Raw genomic sequence first — 18027 nt, 5'->3', positions numbered from 1 at the left:
CTAATGAACATTTGAAATTTGAAATATCATAACATGTTCTTGAACCGGTACAGACTGGTAGCATTATAGATATGCACTTAAATGTTGTTTCAATCTCTGTATTATTAACATACTTCTATAGTTTAAAATCACATATCGCACAATATATTGTAAAAGTAGAGTAACAGCCTTTATAATCATAACTACACAATATTAATTTGATGGTATTTATGCTATGGAATTGTTCACATTTCCTAAGATTTAATAAGAAGAGCAACTGCATTGCTCCATATGATTTTGTGAACATATGAAGATAACTAATATTTAAAATAACCTTTTTAATTACTTGGATGTCAAAATAACATGGGTCCATTTGCAGGCAGATTTATCTGTTTTACTGCTACACTTGCTTCCTCTCTAGCTCATCCTTTCTCCAACATAAGCAAATATTGTAGTTTCGAAGGCTAAGAACTTGGGTGTCTGTACCTCTTTCTCAATACTCCTTCCCTAGTAAATTGTATTATCTCCCAAACCAACTATAACTTTCATGATATCTCTCAAATATTCATATTTAGCTGGCACTTCACTTCTGAATTCCAATCTAGCTTATTTCTCACTTGACATTCACCACGTCTAGAAATGAGCTTATTATCTTCCCCCCAAATGCTTGCAACATCAACTTCCCTAGTTCTGTAAATTCAAAACCATTTTTTTCTGAGTCATCCAGGCTTAAAATGTGAGCCATACTATTTGCCAACACTTCACTCTAATGTCTAATAAATACCAAATACTTGCCAATTTATTCACCATGATTTACTTGCTTTCTTTTCCCAGAGATACCATCTCTCCTAGTCCTCACACAACAGCTAAGGCAATAACCTCCTTGCAGGGATATAATCCTTCCCACCTTACCAGTTCTATCCTGTGCACTGTAATCAGGCCAATATGATCCAAAACCATGGCTTTCATTATATTATTTCTCTGCTTGAGAACTACAAGTCAAATAAAGTCCAAACTACAGCATGATAGTCAAGGCTTCCCCTAATCTTGTCCCAAAGACCTTTGTAGCCTTATTTAAGTGCTCCTAATACAATCTTTCTTACATGTCTGTTGTTGAACTCCTGGTATCCCTCCCTCAAGGCTTAGAATGTTTTTAACCTTCTGGTGAAGAGTCTAAAACTCCTACAAGAGAATGCCTAGATTGGATCTGGGTTCCACCATTTACCAGCTGAGGGATCTTGGGTAAGTTATTTCTCCTCTTTGAGCCTCAGTTTCTTCACGTGTAACATGAGTATAAGAAGAATATCTACCTCACAGAACTTTTATGAGGATAAAATATGTTAGAATGTTGTTTGGAATATAATAAATGCTCAATAAATATTGGCTCTTATGGTTTCCCCTCAAATTTGTACCCATCCATTGGCTCATGTCAAGACCTTCCTCTTTTGAAAACATATGGTTTATGAAGGATAAAATAAATGCTTGTTGATGTGGCATTTTTACTTTAACAACTTATTGGACAAAACTCATGAAATTCTAATGGTGAACATGGAGAAATCAACACTCCAGTTTGGTAAAATTGTATCATTCTTAACAACAAAACTATATTAATTAATCTGCATCAATGTAGAGAGTGGTCTCAAGTAGGATGCCAAAGGGCTTTGCACGTGTTCTGCCCTGTGCAGTAATTTTATCAGGAATTATTTGGAGACCAAAAAGTATGCAAAAATACACAGTGAAAGGGATGATTTCCATGAACATCCCATGAAGATGAGCAATTTGTCTCTCTTGTTCAACCTAGAGTCATTCCTGGTACATAGTAGGTGCTCATAAATGAACATTTCCTGAAAAACTAAGTGAATGCATGACTAATCATGGAATAGCAGAATAAACACTTCAAGGAGCTCTTGAATGATATGGAATTTTAAATAACACAATTTCCATTGTATAAAATTGAAGAGACTGGACTAATCAGCACTTTATGTGTGGATTTATATTAATTGCTGGCCAAATGCTAGCAACAACATGATACCACTAGGTACAAAAATAATATAAGCAGATACGAATAGATTTTAGGAAACACTAGTACAAAGTGATGGATTATGCAAGCAAGATAATGCAAACTTAGATTTCATTAGTAGTATGTGTAGGGTCCAGAATTCCTGATCAAAGACTACTATGCATTTGTTAAAAAAAGACCATTATGCAGATTAGGAATTTTAATTATTCTGTGTGGTTCCAAAGTGACTAACTGAAGTCAATGGGTAGAAATTACTTGGAGCCTGAACTTTAGTTTAACACAGGAACAACAAATTAGTGTTGCAATTTCTTTTTTCTTTTTAAAGCACTCATTTTAAAGTAGTGAGTTTTTCATTAAAAACTTATATACTGAAAGTATATAAGCAGAGGTAGGATGATGATGCATTAGGGTAAATGTTAGAAATAAGATACTTTTCCCATGAATACTTCCCTAAAATTTTATCAATTTACAGTAAATTCTCTCCTCTGAATTCAAAGGGCGTTGTTTACTGTAGCTATGCAGCTATATAGAAATATTATGCAAGTCATATATGTAATTTTCAATGTTCTAACTGCCATACTAAAAAGTAAAACAAATCAGATGGGTTTAATTATATTTTATTTACCCAATATAGCCAAAACACTATTATATAAACCTATAATCAATATAAAATTATAAGATATTTTACTTTCATTTTTTCATACGAAGACTTCAAACCCACTGTGCATTTTACACTTACAGCACATATTAATTTGGAGTAGCCACATTTCAAATATTCAATAGCCATATGCAGTCCATGGCTACCTTACTGGACAGCACAGATCAACAGCAACTATTATGACCACGACATTGAAAAGAACCAATAGTTCATTATTAGTAGGAAACATGTCACAAGAGTAATATCTTACTAATAGCAGTGAAAATGCTGTTTTATTTAGTAAATTTTAGTGGATTTATATAATTCTTATAATGTCCACCTCATTCAGTTGCATTCAGATGTTTTCGTAGGAGAATTTTCAGGAAGCCCTCTGGGGACAGGAAAATTTATGGGAATGGGTTTCAGATGTTGTATTAGGAGTCTCTATTCCTCATTACTATGTAATACTATTCTGTATTTTCCATAGCAAAAGGAACTCATTTTTTAAACATAAAACGTGCTTATTATATAAAATACTAATTTTAGAACATCTAATAGATCAAATTAACCAGAAACTAATTTTATAACCCAAATAACCATAACTACTCAACTCAGTTATTTAGGCTATTCTAATTGGCAGGATCAGACCAGCCATTTGACATCCATGTGATTAATATTCTTCAAGAAGTTGGGAAAGTTTAATTGCTTTTCCTTAAGTGTTTACTGGTTCACCATTAGGTCATGACTTCTCTGACCAATAAAAGTTCATCATTCTTTGGTCTTTGTTGTCTTTGTAATGTGTAATTCTTTTGAAATAAAATAAAAGAAATGAATAGTAAGCAAACATCCATAAGCTCACGCTTGAGACATCATCAACGTTTAAGCCATACAAAGCATATAATGCCTGCCTCTTTGATTCAGATTTATGACAAATTATTTGAAGAAACTGAAAACAGTGGTGGATAAGTCATCTTAATTTTTGCATACATTACTTCTATTGACTTTAAACAAAGTATATGACCAAAGAAGAACTAGAATCACAAATAAATCACACGTTAGACAGTTCACACAAGATAGGTTTTAGAATACATAGAAAATAATCAAGAAAGTTATAATATCATAGGAGAAAGTATAAACCAGGCCTAGGTTTTGTACAGTTTCATTTTTACTTACCTTTTCATCTTAAGAGCTTTAGCATGACTGTGTAGTCATATAAAATACAAATAAAGTAAAAACATAGGGAAGTTTAATAATCAAACAGATAGATAAACGGACACAAAAGAAAGAAGAGACAGAGAAACTGAGAAAGACGACACTTTGTTTTCCTTGATTTTTTAATGTGGTTTCAGATCGCTTAACAGCTAGTAATTGTGCTTTGCTGTATGATTTAAGATTAATGAAATTTAAGGCTTTGTTAAAGTTTTAGCATTAAAGGTGACTTATATAACAAGTTAACAAACAATGACAAACTGAAAAAAAGCAAAATCAATTACAAAGTGATTCATTGTAAGTGGGAAGCATTCAAAATTACCCATATACACTTTATCATTTTTAAAATGTAAGCTTTCTTTTGGTTAAATATTACTTCAAATGTGCACAGATACACTAACATAATAATGACTGTGTTTACACAGACGGCAAAGTAAACATTTGTTCATATGGACTATGTAATCTCAGTAATCATGAAAAATGGCCACTACATTCAAATCACGCTAAAATCTAAATTGAAAATTAATATTCCAAATGCTACAGATTGATTTAAAATTGCTTCAAATCAGTCTCCTTTTTCCATCCTGCAGCTTTGAAAATTTATTAATCATTACAATATTGGTATAGAAAAAATTAAATAAGAATAATTCATGGAAACCAAAATGAATAAAGTTTCAAGGACCAGTAACATCCTATAGTACAGAAAAGACACATTGCTGATATGATATGAAGAGTTATTTCAAATCAAAATATCTGGAGAGGAAAGAAAACTTACAAAGAGAAATAAGTGTAGTGAAAAGATCTATCTAAAACAAAGATAATCAGATAAAATAGTTTATAGATTTTTCATTCACTTATTTTTAAATTCACAAGAGAAAGCTCCAAGGAACATAAGAAATAATTTTAAAGATAAAACAAAATGACTTGGGTAAGTGACATTTCATTGGCTGCATTCTTTGATATTAGGTAGGGTATTGGCTTATCTTTGATACGTGAGGATAAAAATGTAAAATTGTGGTAACTTCCCAAATTTGTAATGCTAATTAAAAGGCATTACCCAGTACGTCTCTGTTGCTTTTGAATTGGTGAGATTAATTTCTTAGTCACACTTTTCAGAATTGGATACAAAATATACTGATTGGTTAAGATGTTGGTGGTTCAATAATCATCCCACTTTCGACTTTTTATTAAGAATAACTTGGAATATTTTTCTACCTCATGGTTACATGAGTTTAGTAGTACCAACTGAAATAGAAGAAGAAAGGATTTAACTATAAAATACGTGGGAGAACCAGATGAATTAAAACAATATTTTGGACCACTTTCTAATTTTTTCTTTCTTCCTTTTTCCCTCCATTCCTTTATTCCTCTCTCATTTCTGGTCTTCGTTTAATTAAAATTATTTTTAAGACAAAGAAGTACTGAAATCATTGTGTTTTAAGTGAAACTAGAAACATTTAACACATAATAGACCAACAATAAATATCTGATGATAAAACTAGAGATAATAATGTATGCTGAGAGTCAGCATGTTGGAGTGGACAAAGCAATGAATTAGGATCTAACATTTTCTAACCAGGCTATCTAACTGTGAGAAATTGGGCAACTCACTGGCTCTCTCCCAGCCCCCTATAAAATATCTGAAAGTTCTGGCCCAAGGAATGATTACTTTAACATCTGCTGATTGATCAGAGGGAATCATTTTCCCTTTTAAAAAGATCATAATCAGAAATCACCAAATAGCTTTCATCATTTTAAATATCATGTTAATAAGACCCAGTTAGTTTTAGCGAATGACACTGCTCACCAAACTCAACATCTACTTTGGAAACACTGTAAATAATTACAAAAAGAATATGTCATCAAAGTTCCAACAGAACTAACCCTGTGATAGGGAATGAAAATTATAAATGTGCAAAAAATGTTAATATAGAAATTCTGTTGCTAGGTTAACTTATTTCAGTGAAATAAAATCAGCTGGTAGAGTAATACAAAGTTTGGGTATTAATCTGTTACTATTACTTGAGGATTTTAGCTGTGATTATTACATATGTAATACTCTACAAATTATGTGATGGCTATAGCTCTTTACCTTACTTTTCATCTATGCTTTTTTAACTAATTTCTTCATAGAAAATTTTACTAAAATATATTTATTTAATAAGAACAACCATCCAAACTAACAGACCACACTCTCTCTGTTGGAGAAGGTGTTAAATTAGAAATAGACGACAAAGGGGAAAAGAACAATATATTTGTATTGATAAAGTTGATTATTGAAAATTAGGCTTCAATTAAAATTCTCAAATCCAATGAATCTTATTTTGACATCCTAGGTCACCTTCATAAGATGGATTACTTATTCCCCACTGATGTTTGAGAAAGTCACAATATCTGCCAAAACTATCCTTAAAGTATTTTTACATTACTTTTCACATATAAAGCCACTATTTATGATAAAATTAGACCCAAGCATGTATTTTTTCCGGATATATTCTACACTAGGTGAAAAACTCATTTGCTCTCTCATGGCTCTGTGTGTGTGTGTGTGTGTGTGTATGTGTGTATATTTATGGAAGTCTCTGATCCAAAGAATGATTGCTTTTGCACCTGCTAACACTGACTGGACTGATTGGAGATCAAATTCTTGACACTTTATAAATATTACAGCAATAAAATTATGAATATTTACATATATGATGGCAGATCGTTCAAATCCCATGTTGTAATTATACACACACACGCACACACACATACTGCTACACAGACTTCAAAAAGCAATAAGGCTCATATGGAAATTAAGGAACATTTTGTATATAATACCCAATGGCACATCAATCTTAATAAAGAATGAAGACACAGAAAACAAGTTCACCTTTCTTTTAGTTAGTACCAATTGCACAGCCAATAATGTAACATTTTAGCTCCACAGAAAATTTCTAAATTTTTAAAGTTTGAAATACTTCCAAATCTCTAGAAGAGAACACTAGGAAAATTACGTGTGTAAGTTTCATAATATTTTGTTACAAAGTAAAGTAATTGCCTATATTAATAGGATATAGCTAAAGCCTATTTATTTAACATGCTTTTAAAATTATTACAATGTGACAAACATATCAATGCAAATTTTATTCTCAGACTCATAGGCAGCCTTTCGTGCTCAATCAGTATTGAATCCTGAGTCAGCATATAATAATTTAACTCCAGACTAGTTCTCATGTCTCTAGACCAGTGGTTCTCAGAGTATAGTCTCTAGATCATTAGCACCAATATCACCTGAAAACCTATTAGCCATGCAAATCATCAGGCCTCACCCAAGGCCTACTGAGTCTTAAACGTCAGGCAAGGGGTGGGGGCACAATTTGTGTTTTAATAATTCCTCCAAGTACACCAAGGTTAGAGAGTCACTGCTACAGACTGTCACTTCCTTTCCATTCCCACAGATACCCTTTTCTTTGAGCTGCTATTTCTCATCTCGACTATTGTGATGGCTCCCTAATTGGTTTCCCCACTTCCTGTCATGATTCAGTTGAGTTCTCTTCACAGCCACTGCAGGGCTAATCTTTCAACAGTGCACGAAAAAAAAAAATCAAGAACTCATTGCATATTGAATTAAGCATAAATTATTAGTCTGGTTGTCATGAACTCTCCCCACACTATGTCTCATCATCCTTTTCAGTCTTATCATCCACACTAAGCTTCACATTCCGTGCTCTACATTCCATAAGCAAACTGAACTTACCCTCCATTGGACACACTATACACTCCGGAGGTTTTGTCATAGGTCTATACTGAATTGTTACCTCCTCTAGGTTGCTGGAGTGGCTGCTGAAGCCACTCACCATACACTCATTGTCAGCCCAGTATCCATGAATATATCTTGCTTCACCATTAAACAGTAAGCTCCTTGAACCCATCACATCTTACCTAGAGATTTAGGTACCACGGTACCAAACATTGTGACCTGAAAGTGGATGGTTCTCCAACCTTTCCTCATTAATTCTTGAAGATCTACTTCAAATATCATCTCTTGCAAATTGCTGACTCTCGTCTCCAACTTGGCTTCTCCAAAGATGGAGATTGGGTAGAGCTGCCATAAATAATAAGACTAAGGAGTCTCTACTTTTGCCTTCCTGTTTCCCCTTCTATGCTCTGTCTCCCGTCACTTTCTTTTGCTGACAGTATCCCACCCCGCCCACCACCACAATGCTATGTCACCCTGTTCAGATGCCCTAAATCAGAAAGGGATGAGTCATGGTGTCTTTCCCCAATGATTCCATCAGCTTTACCCAGGGTTCTGAAATTATGGCTGATTCATTTTTATAACTCTGACCCTCCCCATCAAAACCGCCATTTTCTCAAATTGATTTCATATATATTAGTAGAGATGAAGCTTTCTCAAAGCCATAAGATACTACTGATTAACATAAATGAAATGAGTAGAGATAGCATTTCATGTATTTTATTGGCCCTATTTGGGACAAGCAGGACTTTCCAGTTCTTAATTGGTCCACTCAATAATCTGTAAGGCTGGCCATTGTAATGCAAATAGCAAAGACACACCTTCTTGGTCCCGGCCCATTCCAGCGGAGACTAGAAAGAGAAATCAACTATTCCTCCCTTTCTTTTTCCCATCGATTTCCATCTCAACCCTCAAAATTTGCCCATTAGGTCTAATATAATGATGGAAATAATTACTGATTTTATTTTAATCATTTTATATAAATACAATATTTTTTTAGATTTTGTTCACTGTATGCTTTTGCATATCTTAGTTCATTTGATCCTCACCACAATCTTGAGCTTAAGATAAGACAGGCATACTTTTACTACTTTTCTGGATGGAAATGAGGTTCTCTGAGGCAAAGGGTCAAGTCCAAGATCACACTCAAAGTACTGTAGCTTGAAGTTAAGAACCTTTTTCCTCTCACCACAACGCTCCTCACTGATAGTTAAAATTACCACTGCTGAGAACTACATCTCATGGACAAGTTCTCAGCCAATCTAAACCGAGGAACCCAATGTACATTGCTTTCTGGATTTTGGGATTTCTTGTCATGGACAGTCCCTGCAGAACACAGAGACTTCATATTCTTCATCAAATACTGAATCCAGACATTATCAGTGAGTGCTCAGGATAAATTTTTGCTCCACTCAATTGCCTTTTCTAGTTGACCTTTAAAAGGATCCTGAAATTAGTTCTTAAACTGAGTTTTATCCATATTCGCTCCCAATCTACTTTTTGTTTATTTTATGACTGCAGATTTTTTCTCCCAAGTTTTTCTCCTAAGTGAAAAGGACCCATAAACTCAACCTTAAGAATGTCATATTCCAAACCAATCTTACCTTCCATAAGCCCTACTCTAATAGGAACTTGACTCTGAGATCAAAGGCTGTCCCTGAGAACTCCAGCACTGCCAGAATTACCCTATTCCATAAGCAAATGCATGTACAAGTCATTACATCAACACTGCATCCTCATTGCATCAACAAAAGATCATTAGACAGAGAAATTTTAGAGTTATCAGGGACTAATACAACTAATAAGTCCTATTTATAACTAATCCAACCCAAAACTTTTATATCATGTTCTATGCACATAACTTGTAACTCCTGAACCTCATTATAGGAAGGAGAAAGATAAAGGGGCAGAAATTCTCCCATCCAGTAATTCTACTCTTATCCATCTTATACACTTGGTTCTAAATAATAACTCCTTTGGAGGGTGGTAAAATAGTTTTCCTTTTAAAAACTGCTTATCTAGTTCAACTCCCATATCTTATAAACACTGAAAGGGAACTGCAGAGAGATCCCATGTTCTGCCTAATGCTGACAAAGTTCAGAATTCAATCTCCTATGTCCACTGTTCTTTCTATCACACTATGTGATTGCTGGGACCACTTCACCATTAACTGAACATCTCCATGAAGATGTACTAGTGTTAAGCATATTATATGATTGCAGTAAGTATTTACACTTGTGTTTGTAGACAAATTGTTAAGCAAGTATCTAAAACATCCTTGTATATTTCCATACTCACTAGCACAATAGACACTCAATACCATTAGCTAATGTAATGAATAAATAAGCAAAATGTCAGATATGCTTTAACTCCATATTTTTTGTTTCATCATGATGATGGAGCTTAATTATCTCTTCACAGCCCCCAAATGGGGTCACTATTGCATCCAGTCGCCTCCATCAATTTAGAGAAAAAGGAATGCTTTGAAAAGTAAAAATGTAATTGTCGTCAGTTAATGTATAGTTGAAAACACTCATTTAAAATCTTTTATGCTTTTCTACAGTATGGGTAATAAAAGAAACATATCAAATGGCTCTTCTGATGCATGATATCTGGAAGTATACTGACACATTCAAACAGAATACAGAGTGACAATTCAGAAACGTCTCTCGGCCATGCTATGTTCAGTAATTTCTACGGTATAGGACAACATCTACTCATTTTTCAATACCTACAAGTCACAATCTTGTGACATAATTTATCTCAATCTACCACTGAAAAAAATCAAGAAAATAATACCCTCTTTACTCCTAAATATAGTCTAGCTCAGTGATTTATTAAAAAGTATGATGGGAAGAATACAAAACTTAGTACTGAAGTATTAGCATTCCTCTTTCAGAAGAGTAAAATAACTTTTGGTTGTGTAGATATTGCACATCTAATGATATCTCCAGAAGTGAAAACAATTGTCTGTTTAAACAGCAGAGTAAATTCTTACAAAAACAACTACGGACTGAAAATAAAATTTTAGAACCTGTCAGATGTTTTACACGTGAGAATGACAATATATAAATGAGTAGAACTAATTAGTTAACTATTACAAAGAAGAAGCAACAAATTAAAGCAAGCTAATACCTTTTTGCTTTGGGAAGGCGAGTTTTGAAGAGTAACTATGTTTCACGTGCAATAAAGTATTTAAAATTCATATCACATTTCCATATATTTTAGGAACTCCTTTAAGTATGTACTATTATACATAAAACAGTGATACAATGCAGCGCATTAGGAGATGTAAATCATGCTATTACTGGGTGTCCATAAATATCAAAATAATTTTTCAAATGTATTCTCTTATTTTTCCAGGAATCAAAACTTACCTGACATACCACATCACATTTTCTCACAAATATTTCAGTGTTATTCTCATTTAAGATTTCTAGCAATTATCTGTATATGTAAGTACATATATTTCTTTTACATATATTTTTGTTTTTGAAAGCATATCATATATATTGAAACGTGTCAAGCTACATTTCATAAATTTGGGAGGTAATTTCTTGCATTTTGACACTCCCCCAAAGAGCTGGAATTCGATAATACTGTGTTCATGTATTTTTGCAAGCTACTTATTAGATAAGACTCTTGTCTTCATTAAATGTTACACAAATATAAAGGGTTATTATGCAAAAGTTCCATATACCCTGGTTCCTCATTAAATAGAATAAGTATAAACAGACATATAAAATTACAAAAATTGGGATATATAAGCTTTGCAATTATTTGTCTTCATGGCTTGCATGTCACTATAATCTAATGGATTTTATCACAGTAAGTATCAGCAACTAGCAAGAGCAAGTTAAAATACACACACATACACACACGTGCACAACCAGTAAAGATGTACAAAGACCCTAGATCATGCAGGAGGATGTACAAGACCTCATTTTGGATATTTCTTCCGTATTACACACAAGCAATATTATATTTGGCAAAATATGTCAGTAGTGCTTTCTTTAAATATATGTCTTTTGTGCTTTTTTGTTGTTGCTGTTGTTGGCCTGCAGCATGCTATTTGTTACTGTGCTGTAGGTTACCCCTGAAAGTACATATGTAAACCAGTGCAGAATGCAGTTCTAGAAGAGCTGTGGCACGAAAAACAAAATAACGGAAAGAGAGGGACACAGGGGGTAGGGAGGGAAAAAGGGAGAGAGACTGATCTCCCATGAGATTCAATGGTAAAATTTCCTCAAATACATTTTGGCCTTCATTTTCGTTTTGAAAACCTTGCAGTGGGGGTTGCTTGCCCCCTTCAGAGTACTGCGCAACCTTCGCAAGAGATCATTTATCACTAGTTTCCACCTTGGAGCAGATCTTCCTACCTTTCCAGTCTTAATTCTGTGAGAAATGGCTGCAAATCGATGGTTGAGCTCTGAGATTTTGGGCTCTATTACTTTCCTGCAGTGGTCGCCGCGGTTTGCCATCAAGTTTGCTGCTTGGTCACGCGTGGAGTCCACCTTTGGGCGTATGTCATTCATTTCAGCCTTTAAACGCTATATTCCGTGAGCAAGAGACAGGGCTTAAAGTTAGTAATTAAATGGAAGTTGAAAGAGAGCGAAAGAGTGAGAAAGTAAGAGAGCGAGGGAGAGGGGGAGAAGGAGGGGAGGGGAGAGAAAGAAAGAGAAAGAGCACATGCAGAGAAAACAGAGGGAGGAAAAAGCCAACTTCCATCAAACAGGAGTGAGAATGTGTGTGATCTCAGGAAAATAGGTCACTGTCCTTGCTTAAGTTTGATCTATGTTTATTTAAAGGATTTCCTCAGTCTGAAGAAGGACAAGCAACATTTTCCTGACTTTTCTATGTTGCCAGCAACAATCGTAGTATTTTATATTTAGTCTTATTTTCTCTTTCCTGACTTGAAAAGCTGTGGAACAACGTTACTATGTGCTCAGGAAGGAAGGTTAGTGAAGAACAATTTTCTATTCCTTCCAAGTACTTATGAGTTCCTTTTTTCTTTATCATTTCGATTGCCATGGGGGAAAAAATGGATTTTCTAACTGTTAGGGATTCTGTGTTACAGACAGAGGGATTGAGGAAAGCTCTGCCTGACTCAAGGGGTTGGAGAGGCTGTAAGTGAAATAACTCAGTTCCTGTTTTTCCAAAGACCCTGAAGGAATTTCACGGTAAGGTGACATCCCTTACCTACACATCAAGGGCGAAGGAAGAGCAAGATAAGGTACAGACAATATGGTAAATATGTCTGGGGGACAGCCCGAAATACATTTACAGTTTTTCATTAAAAAGGAATTGTAATCCTTAGAAAATATCAATTTCATAAAAAATAAACAACTGAGTTGTATAGACAGAAACTACAATTTCTGAGCATTCCTTAAATAGTAACCCACTAGTCAAGATTATTGAAAATTTCAACAAAACAAAGGCATTGTTTAATTTATATGAGATTTGTTCAAATGCATTTCTTCCTATTTAACTGAAAAAAAATGTCATCAAATAGAGATATTAAAGCATCAATAAGAGACATTTGCACATTATACCTCTCATATTCTTTAACAGGAACCTTTTTTTCTTTAAAGTGAAGACTAAGTTGCCCTTGAGAAAGACAGCTTAGGATGTCCTAATAATTGGTTTCAGTACAAAAAGAGAAAACACGAACCCATGTTTACTTTACATACAGTTAAGAAAGAAAAATTCAGTTTTACATAAGCTCAGTATTGTTACTAAGCACTAAGATTTAGACATCGCATTGGTAAAATGTCCATAGATTGGACTTTCGGTGTTTACTCAGATGGGCTGTGAATGACGCTGGGAAACTAATCTTTGTGTTAGATACAAGAATATAGTACCACTATTAAAACGGGCATGAATTTGCAGTGTAACACCAAAATAAATCTGGGAATCCTTTTCTCATCAGATTTTAAGTTGCATGTAATTAGCTGAGAGGTCGATATGGACAGATACCCAGATTAAAGAGCTCTTCAAAGTTATTAACTCCCATTTGAATTAAGGAAGTAGGGAGGGAAGGAAATAAGGAATTCAGGGAGAAAGGAAAGGAAGGAAGGAGGGGGAAGGAAGAGAGGAAGACTTTTTTCACTCTTATTAAGAAGTCCTTGGTATCTTTAAGGACAAAGGTGATTGATATAACTGTTGTGCAGTGTGAAAATTACTTTTCATAATAGTTTATTTGCTACCTTAAGCACGTCTTCTTTTTGCTGTGGTTTCTTTTTCTCAGATTCATTCAAAAGTGTATCAGCCTGAACGATCCAGTTTGTGATGTGATCCACATTCTGGTCAAAGGTTTCCATGTGTTTCTGATATTCCTTAATTTTACAGAGACACACCATGACATAGTATTAGATGATATTTTTAAATATTTGTCCTACTGTGAACAATTTTAAAAGACAAAAATGTAGTATCATTCAAATTACTTTCAGGTGTGATCTCCATATAGAATATAATACAAACATGGAAAAAATATATTACACTATAGAAATAGATACTGAAATACGAGCCAACACTGATGTGGAGCTGAGGAATTTGCAAATATAAATACTATTATTAAAAGCTTATATAATTTCTTTCTCACAATGGAGAGGGGTTAAAAATCTTCCAGCCTCTTTTCTTACCAACAAAAGGTTTAACCACTCTTCTGCTCGAGAAGTGACAGCTATCCAGTTACTGTTCAGAAGACTCAGTTTATCTTCCACCAAGGTCTCCTTCTTGCCCAAAACTGCTTTCAAGGCCTCTCCTAGGTCTGTAATGCTCTTTAGGTGAACCTTCTGTTTCTCAATCTCTTTCTGAGTAGCCTGTGAAAAGAACAGCATTTGAGCTTCGAGTATTGTAGTCTTAAGATTTCATGCTTTTGAAATGGCTAGGCGTCCAGTTACTATGGTAAGATTTTCCAAGGGTTTAAACTTTCAACCATGTCTTTAGGAATGATGAAAATCATGCCATATACATTGTAGTTTCCTTACTGGGTATATATGAATGTGTACGGATACATAAACATGATTATTTATGATTGTACATATTAATAATAAACATACGTACTGTCCATCTAAACATATTTACATTTTCTTAAATTGTATATGTATTGGCTAAAGGTAGATCTTAGAAAACCCATCCACAAATAAGCAACTGCTCTGAGGAAATTCAGCAGTTATTGCACTCTTGTACTTCTACTGTGGGAATTTTCAAATTTTTGGTTCCACAAACCTGTTTGGCATCTGGCGAAACTTAAGTATCCTTTCTCATAATAATGTTTTTAAAAGCATAAAACTAAATGCACTGGATTTAGAATCAAAAACAATTATGCTTAAGTAAAATATACAAAATATATTTTTAAATTTATTAGACAGTAATATATGTTTTCTTTCGTAACATGTGTAACTGCGATGATCTAGCAACAGACCTTTAGGATAATTTCACAGCAGTGATGAGCACCACTGGTGTTTTGATTTATATTCAATGACTAAATGTGATATAAAATTATCTGTCATAATTTTATCTGTGACTGCTGGCAAAGTCACAGGAATTACTGATATTGCTGAGGTTTGTCGCTTACACTCATACTTGAAAAAAAGGTAAATTTCAGTTAGAAGTAAATTAAAGTGATACTATTAAAATCCCCTAAGAGAGCACCAGCACTTCCTAAAACTTGATTTTCAAACTTGAAAACAAGCACATTTAATGTTAGAAATTATGTAGAGAGTTGATGGAAAACTGATCCTACTATAAACGTTTACTGCCAGCTCTACCTACAGCCCTTTCTTGTGACCTGTCATGGCGGATCACATGACCATCCTGCACTTCCCTGCCTCTGCCCCTGATCTCTCCCTTGCCCACATACAGCTGTTGGACATTCCCTGGTGGATACGTCTGAACCAAACAGATACTCTCTCAAGAAGTTTAACTGAGAGATACAGAGTCTATGATAAGACCCCAGCTGAGGAGTCATTTGAAATGGAGCTGTCTTTACCACAGCAAGTCAAAGCCATAGTAAGACAAAACCACGGAGAAGCAGCGATGACAAGAAGTGGAGGGGAGATCTTTTGCAAAGAGGCAAATAAAATATATGCACAGAGAATAAGAGGAGTCCACGTGAACAAGAGAAAGATGGTCTCTATGAGGCCAGCATATACCCTTAGTCTTAGACGCTTTCAAGGTGCCTTTTCTTTCTTTGTAATATACTGAGATAACTCTTATGGCTGTCTTTCCTCCATACTACCAGGTCCTGGTATACTCAAAATATATATAAATAGACACACACAGACACACATACTGTGTTTTGCTTTTGATATCAAATAAGCACAGGAATAAATGAGGTTAAAAGATGGCATAATTTCTATACAAAAGACAATCACTGTTTTATCAATTGTAAGATATCCTTTTCTATTTGTATTTTCTTTTTCAATATAAAATATCTGAAATTAAGGTAAGTAATGCTAAAGGAACTTATCAGCTATCATGCAAAGGGCTATTTGTAATGTAGGTGTCATCTGTTGCACATGAGTGAGCTTAGCAATTCATAAAAGAAATTCCTTCATGTATTAATCACAAATGTTACTGAGCTCCTGCTAAATGGGTCACTACTGCAGCAGGGACATGGGTGATTTTACCTAGTGTCTTTTAGGAAATTATGAGAAATGCCATCTTTGGGTGGAAAAAGCCCTTCTGCAGTTTGACTTGTGAGTGCTCATGGGCTAGATTTCAGCCCTTTCATTCCCTTTGTCTGCACCCTTGTATAGTACACAGTCTTTACAACCATACGTGGTGGCCACTGTTCTAGGCACTATGGATAAAATGATAGAGAAACAAAGTCCTTACCCTTATAAAACTTATATTTGACTATGATAAAAATATGGAAATATATGCAAATGAGTATTTCTTACTTCCTATTTTCAAGACTAGTGCCTTGTCACTACAGTTTATTTATTCGCAAAGGTAACACCTCACAAAGTTAAACCTTAATTTATATTTGGATCACTAATTATCTCTTAAAATAACTTCAGAAAGATGACACTATGTTTAAGCTTTGATATAAAAACTTGTTATGTACACAGACATTTGTCCCTTCCAAGCCAGGCAATGTGATTAAACGCAATGGAAATTTCCAAATCTCAGAAGAGATCAGAGAAGTTTTGAATTTAGGAAATATTGTTCCAAACAGTTGCATAATAGTTGTCATAAACGACTATTATGCATTAAAATCTACCAAAATTCTCCAGCTAATTTTCATTCAGTTAATGAGAACAAGAAAATAGGAAATGTGGACTAATTTCTGGTTTCATTTTCGGTTTTTCAAAGTTATAAGATAAAAACTCAAACATGTTGAAGTTAAAACCACCATGAACATGAACTTGAAAAAAATTAGTGTTCATTGTGGGAGTTTATAACTGCTCATGGGCAAAAGTGAATCAGGAGAAAATTTACTCTCCTACTGTAAAAAGACCTAAATTCGAAACTTCACATGTGGTATACAAGGTATTGAATTATTTGTATAAATGCTATTTTGGGTTAGGAAAAATATTATGCTAGTTTAATGGATTTTTTATTTTTCCCCACAAAAGTATTTTTAATTAATGGCAAGGCTTACAAATAATAGGATCCTGGATTTAAAAAAAAAGTATGCTGATCTTGCTCTGTGAAGATCTTATTTAAATTTCAATGAGTCAATGTACATCTGATGCTTAATACCCTCTTTGCACTATGCCATTCACTGCCAGAGAGAAGAGAGGAAGCAGTCTTTGCATACCCTGCTCTAATGCTACCTAAAGTATAGCTGCAGAGAAAAGCTGAAACACAAACAATTTGATATCATATTAGAAAGAATATAATTTTGGGGAAAAGATAATTCATGGCTGGGATAAGCATGAATGGCTTCAAGGGAGAGGTGATACTTGAAACCAGAGTTTATCATAAAGCATGAGATGGTTTAGACTGACCAAAGACAAAGTATAAAATGATGAGAAAGTATGAAGGTTGGAATCAAAAGCCACCAAAAAGGGAATATGGAGTACTCACTGGAAACTAAAAACATACATTTTATGATGTCAAGGAACCATTTTCCTATGCTCTAAAAGTTTCCCATAGCAGAAGAAAGTCTATACCTGCAGATGTATTGAGAACTGCATTACTGAATTAAACTACAGCTAATGTGTTGGCCATTCTCTCTATAGCCTTACCTCTTGAAGAAAGACTTATTTATGGGGTTGCTGAGATGTGGAGAAAGAACTGAAAATACACTTCTTCCTCTTAAAAGACATTCAATCCTCAGCACACACGGCTTCTTCTGTTGCCTTGTGAGGTGAGGGTTGGAGATGGTTTGGGAAGGTCTACCCTTCTGAATGAGCAAGTTCAAATTCAATGATTAAACTGAATAAACTGTAACTCAGCTCTCTTCGTTTTTTCAATCATGCAGATTCT

General features: G+C 34.4%; 1 protein-coding gene across 5 annotated transcripts in view; it reads right to left on the bottom strand.

The window, feature by feature from the left end:
- The window catches only part of DMD (dystrophin), a 1940210-nt gene that overhangs the window by 1181812 nt on the left and 740371 nt on the right, over nt 1–18027 (bottom strand). For all 5 annotated transcript variants that reach the window (XM_057717394.1, XM_057717395.1, XM_057717398.1 and 2 more), the window contains 3 exons: nt 14229–14408; nt 13794–13922; nt 11967–12137 (listed from right to left, as the gene is read on the bottom strand). In XM_057717394.1, the coding sequence (XP_057573377.1) occupies nt 11967–12137; nt 13794–13922; nt 14229–14408 (480 nt within the window). The remainder of the gene's footprint in view (nt 1–11966; nt 12138–13793; nt 13923–14228; nt 14409–18027) is intronic.

Source organism: Hippopotamus amphibius, chromosome X (assembly GCF_030028045.1).
Source record: "Hippopotamus amphibius kiboko isolate mHipAmp2 chromosome X, mHipAmp2.hap2, whole genome shotgun sequence".
Classification (NCBI taxonomy): Eukaryota; Metazoa; Chordata; class Mammalia; order Artiodactyla; family Hippopotamidae; genus Hippopotamus; species Hippopotamus amphibius.
The sequence above is the reverse complement of the archived record's forward strand: the minus strand, read 5'-3'. Positions and strand labels throughout refer to the sequence as shown.